The following is a 15,571-nucleotide window of genomic DNA, read 5'->3' on the forward strand; positions in this document are numbered from 1 at the left end:
TTTGGATTCCTGACTGACTGCTTTGGAAAACGTGGAGTCACGGTAAGTAGTGTTTCTTTAGCGGTTTGCATCAGCTGTGATGACCGCTGACTGTATGGTGTGGGATAACATGAGTTTTAGGTGAAAATTCTCAGGCTCGGGTGTTTATATGGGTTGTGGTTCATTTTTAGTTTAGGACAGTAATTTTGGCACATGCACCATGCAGTGTTGCTGACCCTCTCCTGGCTGCCATCCTCGTCCGGAGCAGCTGCCGCCTCCTCCGTAAAATTGTGACTTTCCACCCTCCTCCTCTTCACTGGCTCAAAAGCATAAGCCACTGGGTTTGATGATAGATCAATATATCTTTCGGCTTCGTCCTCTGACATCTTTTAACTGGGTAGATTTCCTAAACTACTGCTTCTTCGTCTTCCTCCGTCTACAGACACAGTGTCGTGAAACCAACCAACCACTCCGATGACGTAGGCAGTGACGTAAAATAAAGTTGGCGCTGTGCACGGCCCAAAACGTATCGTAAATGCATTTAAAAAGTGGATTTTCTCTAAAATAGGCTGACTTTTCCGACTTTTTATTTCGTCAGTATGTCTTAATAATGCACACATCTCCTATGCTGGTGTCTGTTCCGTTGTTTCATGTCCTCTTTAATTGTATTGCACTTAAATAGGTCAATAATATGCTCATCAGTGAATACGAGTGTTAGTGAATACGAGTGTTATTGAATCAAATTGTTCGCCACTTTGCTCCTCCGCAAGTTATGAGTTATGTGAGTTACCGTATATTTCCAAATAGTCGCCCGGTGGCAAATAGCCAGACAGACAGCCACGTATCTAAAACAGGTAATACATCTGGCTACATCTCTCCCACATCAAATATCCGTGATCACCTCGACCGGCGTGCGGGCACACAATTCCGTGTCCTCTCACTGCGGATGCTGTGATTTGATGGCCTGGTACTCATTGTAGCCCACTCTTTTAAGACCCAATAATAATAACAATAATAATAATAATAATAATAATAATGATGAGTTACTGTGGACCTATATGCCATGCCTTTTAATAAAATTACCAGAAGAGTTCGCTGAAAAACAGGTAATGTCAGCCTGAATTACTCACGTGCGTCCCTGGTGAAAATCACTGACACGCATGGGGAATACAGCTTCTACAGGTTTGCCATAGCTTACTGTCAGGACTCAGGGACCAGAATTCAGGATGGCGGACCGTCGGGATGGCAATATTTCGGTGTGGCGGCCTGTAACTGTTGGTTAAATGGCCCGTTCGGTTGGTATTCGGATAACTGGGGCTTTACTGGTATAATGCAATAGCACCACCCATCGGTGAAACCCGTGTACACGAAAAAAATTACCCACTCTAAATGTTTAGAGATTTTTGTACACAAACTCACCCCTACATTATACAGTATTTTTGCACTAAAAACATACTGGACAGGAACTGTAACCAAATAACGGCCTGGTGCAGGTCGGTGCAAAAAAAAATAAAATAAAAGCTTTGAGCGAATAGCCGCCTGGTTCTTCTAAACGTGTTTTTGTGAAAGAAACGCCCGGACTACTATTTGGAAAAATATGGTATCGATGTGTTGTAAAAGCATTTTGCTCTGCTGCTGTAGACAGCCTGTCTAAATGATGTCTTGAAGCCTGTCTGATTGTATGTGGGGGTTTTTTCTTCATGTCGGCATGTTAAGCTTGTATTTTCGGTCTCTGGAGACACTCCAGTAAATGGAGTTAATTGTTTAACTTAGGTTCAGGAGCAGGACCACGCCTCAACCACTCCTCTAATCACCTGACTAACGTATATATACCAGCACAGCTCTACCACAGGCCTGTCAGATCTCTCGAACACTGGCAACCCTACGTATCTCAGCAAGTGTGTTTTTCATATACTCACCAAAGATGGATCATGTGCTGCAAGTCAACCTGTCTGGGTCCGACTCCAACGACTTGTACGACTCCCTGTTTGAGCCAGGTGATCCTCTGACTCCGTCTCAGCAGTCTGCCAGTAGCCAACACTCCCAGGGGAGCCGGCTGCGCTCTGTGGTCCACATCCCTCAGTCTCGCCGTGGTTCTCCATTGGGCTCCATCAATGAGATCGCCCTGACTCCTAGTGGGTCTCAAGCCTCCTCTCCTCCGTCCTCGCGGGTGGGAAATCAAAGCCGCGTCCACAACCGTGGGAGCCAGCGACGGTCTTCTCCTCCTTCCCGCAGTGGTGCAGCGACTAGTCGACCTCGCCGCTCCCGCGGCACTCCGTCGTGCTCCACTCGGCCATCTCCACCATCTCCACGTCCACAACAAGAGCCCAACATCAGGGATTGGACCATCGCCCGGCTCCAGCGGTTCCTGAGGGCAAAAAACATCCCCTTCCACCGCAGCGACAATAAGTCCAGGCTGTTCCAGCTCTATTCAGCCGCTGTCTGGGCCCCCGAGACTACAGCTCCTTCTCCCAAGCCGGCCGCACTTCCAGGTTCCCTTCCGGGGCCTACTCCCGCCAGCGTCACCGTCGGTGACGTCACGCCGCCTCCACCACTCCAGCCGGAGCAGCCTCTCTCATTCATTCCCCCAGCCAGGGGTCAGGTCGTATCACCCCTTGTGCCTGCTCCCTCTGATGCAGATATGTCACGCGCTATATCTGCCTTCTTCTCCTCCCTGTCTCGCAGGCCTCCACTCTCACCCCGTGCACACACATCCTCCATCCCCACATCCCTTTCCTTTACCCTTCCTTCCAACTATCCTGTTCTGGCTGGCATCGCAGCCCAGGAGCCCCGTCCTGCAGCACAAGGGGCTCCTCCGGCGGGTGTTTCACTGCCTTCCACTCTCTTTCTGACGTGTCTCTCCTTACCCCTTCCCTACCCCCTCCCTTCCCCAACACCCTAATGTTTTTTCCTCCGCTGCCGTCTACACTCTGGCCACAGCCACACCACCTCTGCCATCCACCACCCCTCACCCGTCTTGCACTCACTGCGCCAGCAAATATTGTCTGGTAATTATGTAGACCTAGCCCAGCTCATTCAGCCATCCTTTTTCGACAGTAGTCAACCCAGGGAACTGCAGACTGTCCTCGGTCCAGTTCTATTAAAGCAGTCATTGCCAGCCAGGTCTAAAGACTTAACTCCTGTTGAGTTTGCTCTAGCGGAGCTGGACGACTATCTGTCCATCGTGTTGGATATGGCTTTGCGTTTCGGGGGGGCAGGATTTTATAGCTACCATGTCCACTTTGCTGCACAAGCAGCCGGCCGGTTGCAGCAGCTAAATCAGGGGACGTACTGGGGGGTCCTCGATTCTGAAATATACTGCCGCATTTTCGCAGCTCGTTCCTCCCTCTCCTGCAACTTATGCGGCGTCCCTTCTCACCCGGCCTCTGCATGCACTATCATGGCTCCTCCACCGCACTCCCGCCCCACCACTCCACGCAATGCCCCAATCATCGACCGTCTGTCTTCCGCTGCACCTCCTCCTCCTGTCATCCCCAGAGCCAAGGACGCACGTCCCACTGTCAACGTGCCTGTGTCAAAGGGTGTCGACAAGCGAGGATGGCTGATCCTCTATCAGGGCGGCAGGATGGTGTGCAATAATTTCAATCAGTGGGGTTGCAACTCGTCCGGCTGCCGCCTCCTGCACGTCTGCTCCTTCTGCGGGGGCGCTCACGCCAGGACCACCTGCCCTCACAATCCCACCAACACAGCAGCAGGACTAGAACGTCATCTCGGCACGCCCATCAAGGTACGTGCACTCGCTGCTGCTGTCAGTGATCACCCTGATAAGCAGTTTGTTGATTTTCTCATCTCTGGCTTCACTCACGGCTTTCACCCTGGCAGGTGCTTCCCGATTCTTCCCACACGTGTCACAATCTTCAATCCGCTCTCACTGAGTCCGACACTGTTGACACGTTACTGGCAAAAGAGGTCACTGAGGGATTTATGATAGGCCCTTTCGATCATCCTCCTTTCTTTGTATTCCGTATTAGTCCCATCGGTGTCGCCACACGCAAATACTCGGGGAAAAAGAGGCTGATCATTGACCTGTCTTCCCCACACGGCTCCGACATCCCGAGCATCAACAGCCTTATTCCTAGCCCGGATTTCTCCATGCAGTACGTCACCATTGACCACGCCATGGCACTGATCCGTCTGGCGGGACTTGGGGCGTGGCTGTCTAAGGCTGATATCACCAGCGCATTCAAGGTCTTGCCCATTCACCCTGACTTCTGGTGTTATTTTGGTGTCTGCTGGAAGGTGGCTTACTAATTCTCCGTGTGCCTCACTTTCGGCTGCAAGAGCAGTCTATGCTGGATCCTCTCCAACAATTACAGGCTCCCCTACGTGCTTCATCTCCTTGACGATTTTCTTGTCATGACTCCTCTGTCCTCACCTCCTCGCCACGGTCTCACTACACTTACGTCCGCATTTTCCGACCTCGGTGTCCCTCTGTCCGAAGAGAAAACTTCAGGACCTGGCATGTCCATCGAGTTTCTGGGCATCACTCTGGACTCACTGTCATTCCAGGCTGCACTGCCCTTGGAGAAAGTGCAGCGCATCTCGCTGCTCTTGTCTAATTATCTCCTGACAGACAGGTGCACCAAACGCCAGCTGCTCACTCTCCTTGGGCACCTCAGTTATGCCATCCGCATAATTCCACAGGCAAAATCTTTTCTTTCTCAACTGCTGACCAAAGCTGCATCCATTCCCTCTCTCCACGACCGCGTGGTTCTGGACGACACTTGTAAATGGAAATGCGCATGTGGCAGCAATTTCTGTCATCCTGGAACGGCATCTCATTCTTCTACGATGACTTCATCACTAATCCCGAGGACATTCAACTCTACACGGACGCGGCTCCCTCTGTAGGTTTCGGCGGGTATTACGGGGGGAGGTGGTTTGCTGCCGCTTGGCCCTCCGAGTTCGAGTCCCTCGATGCAGAGTCACGCTCTCCCTCGTCTGCTCTGTACGAACTGTATCCTGTGATCATCGCCACTCTAATTTGGCTGCACGAATGGTCTAAAAAATGCATCACTGTTCACTCTGACAACACAGCAGTAGTAGATATAATCAATAAAGGCCGTTCCCGTTCCCCAGCCATCATGCCATTCACCCGCAGACTCACTCTCATCTCTGCTCAGCATCAATTCATCCTCCGTGCGTCTCACATTCCCGGTCACCACAACGCCATCGCTGACTCACGTGCGTCTCACATTCCCGGTCACCACAACGCCATCGCTGACTCACTCTCCCACTTCTCCTTCCAGAAATTCAGATGCTTGGCTCCAGACTCTGTCCATCCCACACCAATCCCACTGTCTTCAGCGACCATATTCAATTAAATCCTCATCTGGCAAATCTCACGGAATTTCACAAGATCACTACTCTTGCCATTCATTCCACATCGGCACTGCCTCCTCAGCTGCCAGATCAGGAGTTTCAGACCAAGTCATACAGGTCCTCGGCCGCTGGTCTTCACAAGCATATCAAACCTACATCCACAATAACCTCAATGATCTCCGTCTAGCACACGACAGACTAAGCCTCACTTAACCAGACTCTTTTGGGGGCTTCCTAACAGCACAGGCTCCTCAGAACATGAGATGGAACCCCCACACTGAGTCTCTCCGCCCACATCTACACCTCACCCAGTCCGACCCTCAGATGACGTCATCTCCATCCCATTAATTCATCTGCAAATCTGCACTCCCCCATTCATCACCACCCCATTCATAACCATTTCTCTGACAATCACATCTTCATTAAACCTTTAAACTGCATATCGTTGTGGTGTGGTCCTTGCTAGTGAAATGGAGTTAATTGTTTAACTTAGGTTCAGGAGCAGGACCACGCCTCAACCACTCCTCTAATCACCTGACTAATGTATATATACCAGCACAGCTCTACCACAGGCCTGTCAGATCTCTCGAATCCCACCCTCCCTCCACTTCTGTTCCTCTCTCTTGTCAATCTGCTGTGTACCTCTCCTCATCTCATTCTAGGCATCGACTGGGAGGCTTCCTAACAGCACGGGCTCATCAGAACATGAGATGGAACCCCCACACTGAGTCTCTCCGCCCACATCTACACCTCACCCAGTCCGACCCTCAGATGATGTCATCTCCATCCCGTTCATTCATCTGCAAATCTGCACTCCCCCATTCATCACCACCCCATTCATAACCATTTCTCTGACAATCACATCTTCATTAAACCTTTAAACTGCATATCGTTGTGGTGTGGTCCTTGCTAGTGAAATTTGCCTATACAGTATTGTACCAAATTGGCCTTTGTTTTACTGTGTTTCATACACCGGACCCCTTGGTTATCTTCTAGAAATGAGCTTGTAATTAATTTATTTTCTTTATTTTCTGTGAAGTTAAACACATGACAAATGATAATTAAACGTCCGCTCGCTGTCCGTGGTGCTGAAATATGCGCCGAAATAGGTCTGATGTTTTCACTGCTCTCACCAAGTTGTGCATTAGTCCTACATGCAGACATGAGGTATTATGAATGTGAGAAACAGCTTCCTGTCCTTTGAAACAGTTTTCAATAGCATAGTATGTACTTCTGACAGGTCAAAGACCAAAGTGAAGTTTTATTTAAGTTCATATTTTTGAAACTCCATCATCAGTAGCTCTGTGACGTCATGTCATATTGCCATACCTTAGCTTTTGCTGAAACGACGCCCCTGCCCTTACTAGAGCACGGGAAGAGATGACTCCCCCACTCTATCTCAGCTTCCCTGGTTCCGTTGCGCTCTCCTCCCTTCACCCAACATCGAACCACAATTGATTCTACCCTCCACCTGTCCACGACCCTAACTTCTCCCATCATTCCCCCCACCTTCCTTCCTTCTCTGTCTCTACATCCTCTCATCCCTCCATCACTTCGACCCTCATCCCTTCATCTCACATCTCTCAATTCTCATCCCTAGTTCCCTCGACTCTCATCCCTCCATCCCTCAACCTTCATCTCCATCATTCATTCAGAGATTATTCCAGAAGCCAATGGCTTTTGGGACAAATGAGTTTTATTTCTGCCTAATTGTCCTGCAAGCTGGCATTTTATATCTGTGGCCAGATGGAAGCAACCCAAACTCACCAAATAAGGGGTGACTGAGATCAGCCAGGACTGACTGGGCTATCTTTAGCAGTCTGATCATGTACACATCAGTCAAATCATTTAAGGTTGTGCCTGCAATTGTGATACAAACCTTTCCAGTGCTCAGCAACCTGTTTCTGTGCTTTAAGTTAAGTGCCCCAGCAGACAAAAAGACAAGGTGAGAACTGATTTACTAAAACAGGAATAAAACATCCTTATGAAAGTGCAGTCAACATTAAAACGTTGGAGCATGCATGTAAGAATGCATGCGCTGATGATATTTTTTACACACAGCGTCCACCTGAAGCTTGAAGATCAGCTTTTAGTTCAGAATGGTGCCAAGATACTTATGCTGCCTCACAACCTCAACAGCCTGATCGTTAAAACAGGAGAGATGGCAGTTGGACTCTCCCTAAAGTCTACTGGCATCTCCTTGGTTCCAGATACATCAGGGTCAAGGAAGGGATACTTGCACCAGTCATTGAATTATGTCACTACTGTGCCATGATCAGGGTCATCATTGCTGAGGAGCGACACGATCACTGAGTGGATCACTTGATGATGTGATGCCTCGCATGCTGACTCTGTTTGTGTACAACACAAATAAAAGTGGTGAGAGGATGCACCCCTGAGGCGACACCATAGAAGAGAGAAGAGCATCAGATAAGACACTAGTAACTCTTACATGTTGTGACCTTACAGTTAAAAAGTCTATTAGCTAGCATATCAATGGGGTGGCTGTGGCTCAGAGGTAGAGCGGGTCATCCACCAATCGAAAGATCAGTGGCTCGATCCCCAGCTCCTCCAGTTTGCATGTCGAAGTATCCTTGAGCAAGATACTGAACCACAAATTGCTCCCAATGGCTGTTCCATCGGTGTGTGAGAGTGTTAAAACTGAGTAGCAGGTGGCACCTTGTATGGTAGCCTCAGCCACCAGTGTGTGTGAATGGGTGAATGTGACTCATAGTGTAAAAAGCATTTTGAGTGGTCGGATGACTAGAAAGGCGCTATACAAATGCATATAAATACATATTTACCATATCAGGCCAGATTCACCATGGTGAGCGCTGTCAAGCCTGGCTGGATACAGTTGAAAGCAGAGGAAAAGTCAATAACAAGTAATCTTACAAACATTTTAGCACCCTGCAGATGTGATAAAATCATGTTAAGTAATGTAGCAATCCTCAGCACCCCGCCTGTAAGCAAACTTCATTAAAATTTTGGACATTAAAATGATTATAAAAAGTATTTAACTCATTTAAAAATACAAAGACAGACTTGCCATTAAGGGAAATGGAGCAATTTTTGGACTGCATCCCCATCATAGATTTCACATCCTTCCATGCAGGGCGTGAATGCTCAGTGATGGACATTCACACCTTGCATGGCCCCACAGAGCAACCATTCATTGTCTGGACTGACCACAAAAATATGTATCTACATTCAGCCCAGGGGCTGAACTCCAGCCCTCTTTCTCAGGAGATTTAAGTTCTCCCTCACCTGCCATCCTGAATCTGGATGTATGTTGCCTCGTCTGTGGGTTCCAATACCTGGTGGACTGGGAGGGATACAGACCCGAGGAACATTCCTGGCTCCCCTGTAGTCTCATCTTGGACCTGGATTTGATACAGGTGCTGTCACAGCACTGGCTGTGAACTTAGTGTTTTACCCTTTTCCCTACTTCCCCTCCTGTGTTCAGATTTTGTGCTGTGAAATATTAATGACGATGAAAAAGCAATTTACTTCATGAAAACAGAAGAAACCAAAGAAAAATGGGCGAGGCTTCATTTTACAGTTTATAATTACCCCCAGAATGTATAGAAAGGCATTGGAACATTATTTAATGAATGAGCAGGTAATAAATAGACAGTAATTTTTCAAATACATTACTAGGAAAGTAATATTAAGTTATTTGATAGGCACAATGGTGCAAGTGCTTTATTCCAACGTCTGCTTCGCATGGTAAGTAGATAATAATTAACAAGTACGTTCTTTGAAATTGTGTGGAAATTTCCACCAAATAATTCTATCTCTCAAAAAACAAGTGCACTTTCGTTGTGATCCATTCTACCTTTTTGCCCTCTGGGGATTTCCCTACAACTGACCAGGCCATATCTTTGCAGACAAATGTGGCAATGCCATGATGTTTATTGGCAATGTGACCAACCAAGGTAAACCCTGGGACCGTGAAAATGTTCTCATTTTCTCTGTGGGTCTCCTGCAATAGGATCATGGTCACGTTGTTTTTGCTGGCTATTTGCTCAAGGATGTTCGTCTTGGCAATGGTGAGGCCTTATATGTTGAGCTGGAGAAGTGCTGGCACTGCGGTCTGTGAATGTGAATGTGAATGTGTGAATGTGTGAAGACATTTGTTAAGGAGCATGCAACCTTGCAACTATTCTTTAGCTACTTGAGGAAGAGGCCACTTAGAGGCTGTTTTCATCTCCCCCCAGGAGAGAATGCTGGCGCTGTTTCCCCCCAGAGAGAATGCTGGTGCCATATTCCTGAACCTCACAGCTGTATTTAACACTGTCTGGCTACATGGCCTACACATGAAGCTTCTGGAGACCATCCCAGACAAGCAAAGCCAAAGCAGCAGGGTGAGAAAGCTCAACAACGGTGTCCCGCAGGGCTCAGTGCTGGCACCTATGCTCAATCAATCAATCAATCAATCAATCAATCAATCAATCAATCAATCAATCAATCTTATTTATAAAGCCCAATATTACAAATCACAATTTGCCTCAAAGGGCTTTACAGCATACGACATCCCTCTGTCCTTTAGACCCTCAGTGCTGATAAAGAAAAACTTCCCCCCAAAAAAAACCTTTAACAGGGAAAAGAAAATTGTAGAAACCTCAGGAAAAGCAACTGAGGAGGGATCCCTCTTCCAGGACGGACAGACGTGCAATTGATGTCGTATAGAACAGATCAACATAACAAATTTACAGTGTTTCATGTCACAAAATTATACATAAAGAGAGAAAGAGACAGAGAGACAGAGAGAGATGCAGGACAGACAGTAATGACAGTAGCTTACAACAACATTAATTTAAGTAACACTGTGACATTTAACACTGTCATTTAAACAACACCTGGTCAGTATCAAGGCAAATACAACCGCCCATGTCACACTGATACACTGTCTATCTGGTACCACAATGAAGACACTGTGTATTTCAATCGAGGCCTTGGTGTTTTCAGCTGCCAAGTACTGTGGTCCAGTCTGGTGCTGTAGCCCCCATATCAAGAAGCTGGACACCACACTCAATGCTGCCCTACGGACTGTCTGCAGATGCCTACGAGCCATCCCAACAAATCAACTGCCTGTCCTCGCTGGTATCACTCCAGCAGAGGTCAGATGAGAAGCAGCCACACTAGCCCTTGCTCGAAAGGCACAGACAAGCGAATCCCACCTCCTCCACAAGATCGCTATGGAGACACCACATTGCTTGCGTCTCAATTCTTGGCACCCCTTTGCCACAAGAACTGTACCGTACAACAAAATCTGATACCTCTAAGGCTGCCTGGGTCAAGGCAAGATGGAAGGACCAGTGGAAGCCAGCAGAACCATCAAGGCTCCACCACTACATTGAAGACCCCACAGATGTTCCCAGCCAGCACCTGCCCTGAAACCAATGGTCAATCCTCAATCACCTGAGGACAGAAGTTGGTTACTTTGGGGCAGCAATGCAAAAATGGGGTCTTGTAGACAGTGCCCACTGCGAATGCAGTACAAGCTTTGGAACACATAATAACCAACTGCCCCCAGCATTGGTCACCAAATGGCGATTGTGGTCTAATTGACTTGGATGATGAACCACTGGACTGGCTTGCCTCAGCAGAGCTGAAGGTCTAAGGACATACACTAGAAGAAGAAGAAACCTTGTGAGCACAATATCTCAAGAACATCTCAAGGGAATTTCTTCAAATTTGGCACTTGGTATTTGTCCTGAATCCAAATGTCCATCCTCTGGACTTGCAGACTGAGCCCTTGTGGACTTCAGTCGTACATACTGTGACAAGTTCACTGTCATCACCTAAGTTACAATCATTGTGACTACTGTCATATTCTGTCTGCTCATCTGTCCCTGCAAATAAGATATAAATCTCATGTGTAGGGTTGTTTTGTGAATGAGCAAAACAAATTTCTGTACTACATACAGACTGCAGACATTCACATACAGAGATGTTTGTTAATAATGACCGAGCTATGAGTGACTAAATGGGGTAGGCCTATTTGTTACATAGAACTAATATTACTTTGCCCACTTTTCTAGCATACACAACCTATAGGTAGGCAGCAATAATACAATGCATTTTGATTACCCCCTACAGCCTATAATTCTATATATTTCTGTATCACAATGTTGTTGAAAATTATTTCTGGCCTACACGAATCAAGTATTGTTTTAATAGGCAAGCATAACTATTTTACATATGCATGTTCAGAATTTTTAGTCGGCTATTTAAAAAAACCCAAAAAACTACCACGTCACATTGGTATTGCAATGAATTGTCGGTAAAAGTAAGTAAATCAGCAAAGACTGCTAAAGTCTGCACCCCAGGCAGACTCTCTGGAAGTCTGTAGAAAGTTCGCTTCAGGCACCTTGTGGACAGGTCGAACTGTGAATTTGTGCAGCCCTAAGCACTCCCAGACTTCTCAGGAACACGCCTGCAGAGTCAACATGTTTGCAAGTGCTGTCTGGACATTTGGATTCAGCTTTGGACTCAAGTATGAACTGATTAGATTTTGGTGTTCATGGGTCAAAGGTCAGGTCACTGTGAGTTTGAGTGTTTCTCAAAGTCAAAGATCCTTCCCTGGGAGGACGGAAGGATCCTGCAGAGGCAAGGCAAGAGTCCATCCTAGCATTCAGTGAACACACATTGGAACAGGCTAATGAGTGTCTCCAGGTGTACTTCATTAATCCTCAGCAGACTGAGGGGGTTTCAGGGTACAGTGATCATTTTGGCACTCTCTAATGTTGTTATACAATTTTAAACAAATGTATCGTTATTGTGAGAATCACGTGACTTTTAGAGAGAATATATTTCTGGATCATACTTAAGAGTAAGTCGAGTAATGAAGTAAAGACAACAACTAAAACAGTTCTAAATTATCATTAACAGTATATACACAGACTCAGACAGAGAATCATTCTGTCATTTCGAAGTGATACATATTTTGTGTGTGTGTCACCACACACTGCCCTACAATAATATGAATAGCGGATCTGATCTGATGAGCTCCACTACTCTGAAACAGCTGGCCGCTGCCTGTACATGATACCACCGTGTAATCCTCTGAAATAAGTTCACCGCAAAACAAATGAGTGATGCTGACCTGCAGGATATTCTAATGTCTTTACTGTGGCCGTCCTCACCACCATTTCCCCGAAAAATACACCTATTGAAACTGACAGAATGAAAGCAAGTGTCGTTATCGTGTGAATAGTGTGGTGGGGGTGGGGGGACACTATGTTGTGAATGATTCATTTAAAAACGTTTATGTTTTATCTAAATCACGTTATTTCAAAAAATCTCATTATGTGTCAGTGGATGCATTGGAAAGTGTAAATTATGAGGTTTCTGTCAATATTTTTTGTCACGCTTGTATGATAAAATCTCCTGGAGACATTAATCCAAATAAATTACATATTTATCTAAATCCTGCCAAGCTCCGCTGGGGCAGGTGTCATTGAAGAGGCCCCTCACTTCCAGCCAATTGTGTGCAAAGCATTGTGGGGAGTTTATACCCGTGGAGGATCCACAAATGCATCCTTCGACTATCTCTGAAAGAAAGATTCAGTCCTTCGTGAAACTCGGAAGATCCTTGACATTGGAACAGTCCTTTGGCTTTGGCTTTGGGTCTATGACATGCTGTCCTTCAAATCATTCTCTCATTCTTGTGAACCTAATATCTTGCTTGCACAAATGTCTTAAAATTTGGCACAAATATTCACTTGAAGTCAAGGATGAACTGAGATCTCTCAGGTGCGGCTTTAAGATATTCTTGTCTCACTGTTTTTCGGTGTGACATTGCTTTGGTCAAGGTCTGTTTAGGCTTAGACAAAAAGCACTTGGACCAACAGGACCTAGACATGCATTAAATGCAGGGATGTCAGGGTGAGCAGTTGGGGGTTCGGTGCCTTGCTCACGTGCACCTTGGCAGTGCCCAGGAGGCAAGCTGGCACCTCTCCAGCTGCCAATCCACGCTCCATTCTTGGTATGTACGGGGCCCCCAATTATGACACCAAGGAAGTGGTCTATACCCACAAACTGGTGCATACTTCTCTTCTTCTTTTGTTTGAGTTTAACCATACCTGTCCAATGTCAGTGACTTGTTGCTTTATGGTTTGCACACAGCATGCAAGTCTGCCCGTAAGGCTGCCCTTATATGGGTTTATCGGGGAGTCTCCCAATGTTAATTGCAAATAGACTGGCATGCCCATCCATTTTAGAATTAAATGCAGTTCATCAACATACTCAGGTGGGCACATGTATGTATGCTCATGAATCCCACATAGGATTTTTAATTTTCCTCTTATTGCTTTGTGCAAGAACAAATATAAGAGAAAAATAAGAAAACATTAATGCAATGTTCTTGGTTTATGTTGAATTCTGTTCACATCATGTTTCAATTCTGTGAGCAGCACAGATATAATTCTAGTTACCTCTATTGTTTAGGGATTGAAACAGAAACAGATATCTCCAAACCTGGACAAATCAAACTTTCTGCATAGAGACATAACAAAATGTGTTACTGACTTGTTTTATTTATTTGAACAGAACCTATCAATAATATTACTTTGATATGATAACTGGCATTAATGTCAGGTACAAAGGTTTTGTAGGGGGTGTCTAAACACAGGTGTGGTCCTTTGAAAAGCAGCAGAGTTCTGTTTTTAGGAGGTATTAGAAAAAGACAGTGTATCCAATGCTGTACTTACCGTGGAAATTCCATCGCTTCCTGGCAGCCTGTGGGAATGACAGAGACATAGTGAGATAGTGTGCCTTCCTGCAGCCAGTCAGCTGTAGCCTTGCTCTGCCATCATCTGAAGGACTTTTAGGTACATTCAAGTAATGTTCAGTCCCATGCCTTCATTCATGATTTACAATGAATGACAATAATCAGAGAAGTGATGTATCTTGACCAAAATTATTGAACAGAACTGCATCTCACTGTAAGAGTGGCTGCTGCTTTTGGGTCCCCAGTCTTCATAGGGCCCAGTAGTTGAGTAATTGATTTTAGTAGTTGATTTTAAATTTGCTCAGAAATTCCAGGTTACTGAATAATGCTTAGGATGGGAAAAAAAACATTCAAACATTTTTCCTGGGGCTTCATAAGGACTTATTTCAGAGCACAATCATAAGTGGTTTTCCTTTTGACACCAAAAATTTAAGACAAACCACAGAACTGGCTCATAAAATATCAGCCTCGGTCGACTGTACAGTGGCATGCAAAAGTTAAGGCACCGGTGGTCAAAATTTTGTTGACTGTAAATAGTTAAAGGGGCAATAAGTGAAATTCATCATTTCTAGATTGAAGGAATTAAAAAATCACTATGTGAAGAACTAGACGTGTAATTTCATCTGGAGTATAGCATTACCTCACACACCCTCTCTCTGTGTTGATCTCCAGCCCCTTGTTTACAAGCCGGTCCAGCTGCGCGTTCATGTACGTTCATGTGAATCGCCGCCTCCTCCCTCCTCTCGGAGCCCTTGGCCCTCCCTCCCTATAAAAGGCTACAGCCAGTGAGCAATGGCAGATGGCATGATGGTACCTGTAATAAATGTAATATACTTACTGAGATGGAGGTGAGGCTCAGTGACTGGAAGAGCTGGTAGAATCGCTCCATAGCTGTAGGTTACTCCAGTAGCCAGTGGCAGCCGACTAGTGCTAACTCCAGGAGCTAACGCTAACTATTCTCCGTGACCCTGGCGGGCTCACGGGCACGCAGGAGAGTAGGAACGTTAGCATGGTAGCCATCTAGTGCTAACTGCTAACGCTCCCGGGAGCTAACACTAATGTTCCTACTCTTGTCCGTGAGCCCGGCTCACGGGCCTGGCGGGCTCACGTAGAAGAGTAGGAACGTTAGCGTTAGCTCCTGGGAGCGTTAGCAGTTAGCACTAGTCGGCTGCCACCGGCTACTGGAGTAACGTTAACTTACAGCTATGGAGCACTTCTACCAGCTCTTCTAGTCACTGAACCTCGCCTCCATCTCAGCAAATATATTACATTTATTACAGGTACCATCATCATTGAACTAGGCAGGGGGATAGCTAAAGACAGCAGAGACCGAGAGTGAGTGAAAGACGTTGCTAACTGCTAAACTAAGTTGGCTGTTTAGGTTTTATTCCCTCGCCCCTGTAGCGAGTGAATCTGCCTGTAGTGAAACCGGGGCTAACCGGTGCTTCCTCCTCAGGCTCCACTTCACTCAGCTGCCCGACAGACCCGCTGCTTCTTCCCACTTTAACCTGA

The 15,571-nt window shown here is 46.3% G+C and overlaps 1 protein-coding gene across 8 annotated transcripts in view; it reads right to left on the reverse strand.

Annotated features, from left to right (window-relative positions):
* Nucleotides 1-15,571, reverse strand: part of LOC126397432 (Na(+)/H(+) exchange regulatory cofactor NHE-RF3-like) — a 268,248-nt gene that overhangs the window by 235,603 nt on the left and 17,074 nt on the right. For 6 of the 8 annotated variants that reach the window (XM_050056262.1, XM_050056252.1, XM_050056277.1 and 3 more), the window contains exons 1-2: nt 8,590-8,631; nt 8,127-8,169 (exon numbers count right to left, since the gene is read on the reverse strand). The exons of 1 other annotated variant lie outside the window; for it this stretch is intronic. In XM_050056262.1, the coding sequence (XP_049912219.1) occupies nt 8,127-8,169; nt 8,590-8,596 (50 nt within the window). In that variant the 5' untranslated portion in view covers nt 8,597-8,631. Of the gene's footprint in view, nt 1-8,126; nt 8,170-8,589; nt 8,632-14,039; nt 14,068-15,571 lie in introns of those variants that run through there. One more of the 8 variants, XM_050056269.1, reaches the window with a different exon arrangement.

The sequence above is a fragment of the Epinephelus moara genome, chromosome 2 (assembly GCF_006386435.1).
Source record: "Epinephelus moara isolate mb chromosome 2, YSFRI_EMoa_1.0, whole genome shotgun sequence".
Lineage (NCBI taxonomy): Eukaryota > Metazoa > Chordata > Actinopteri > Perciformes > Serranidae > Epinephelus > Epinephelus moara.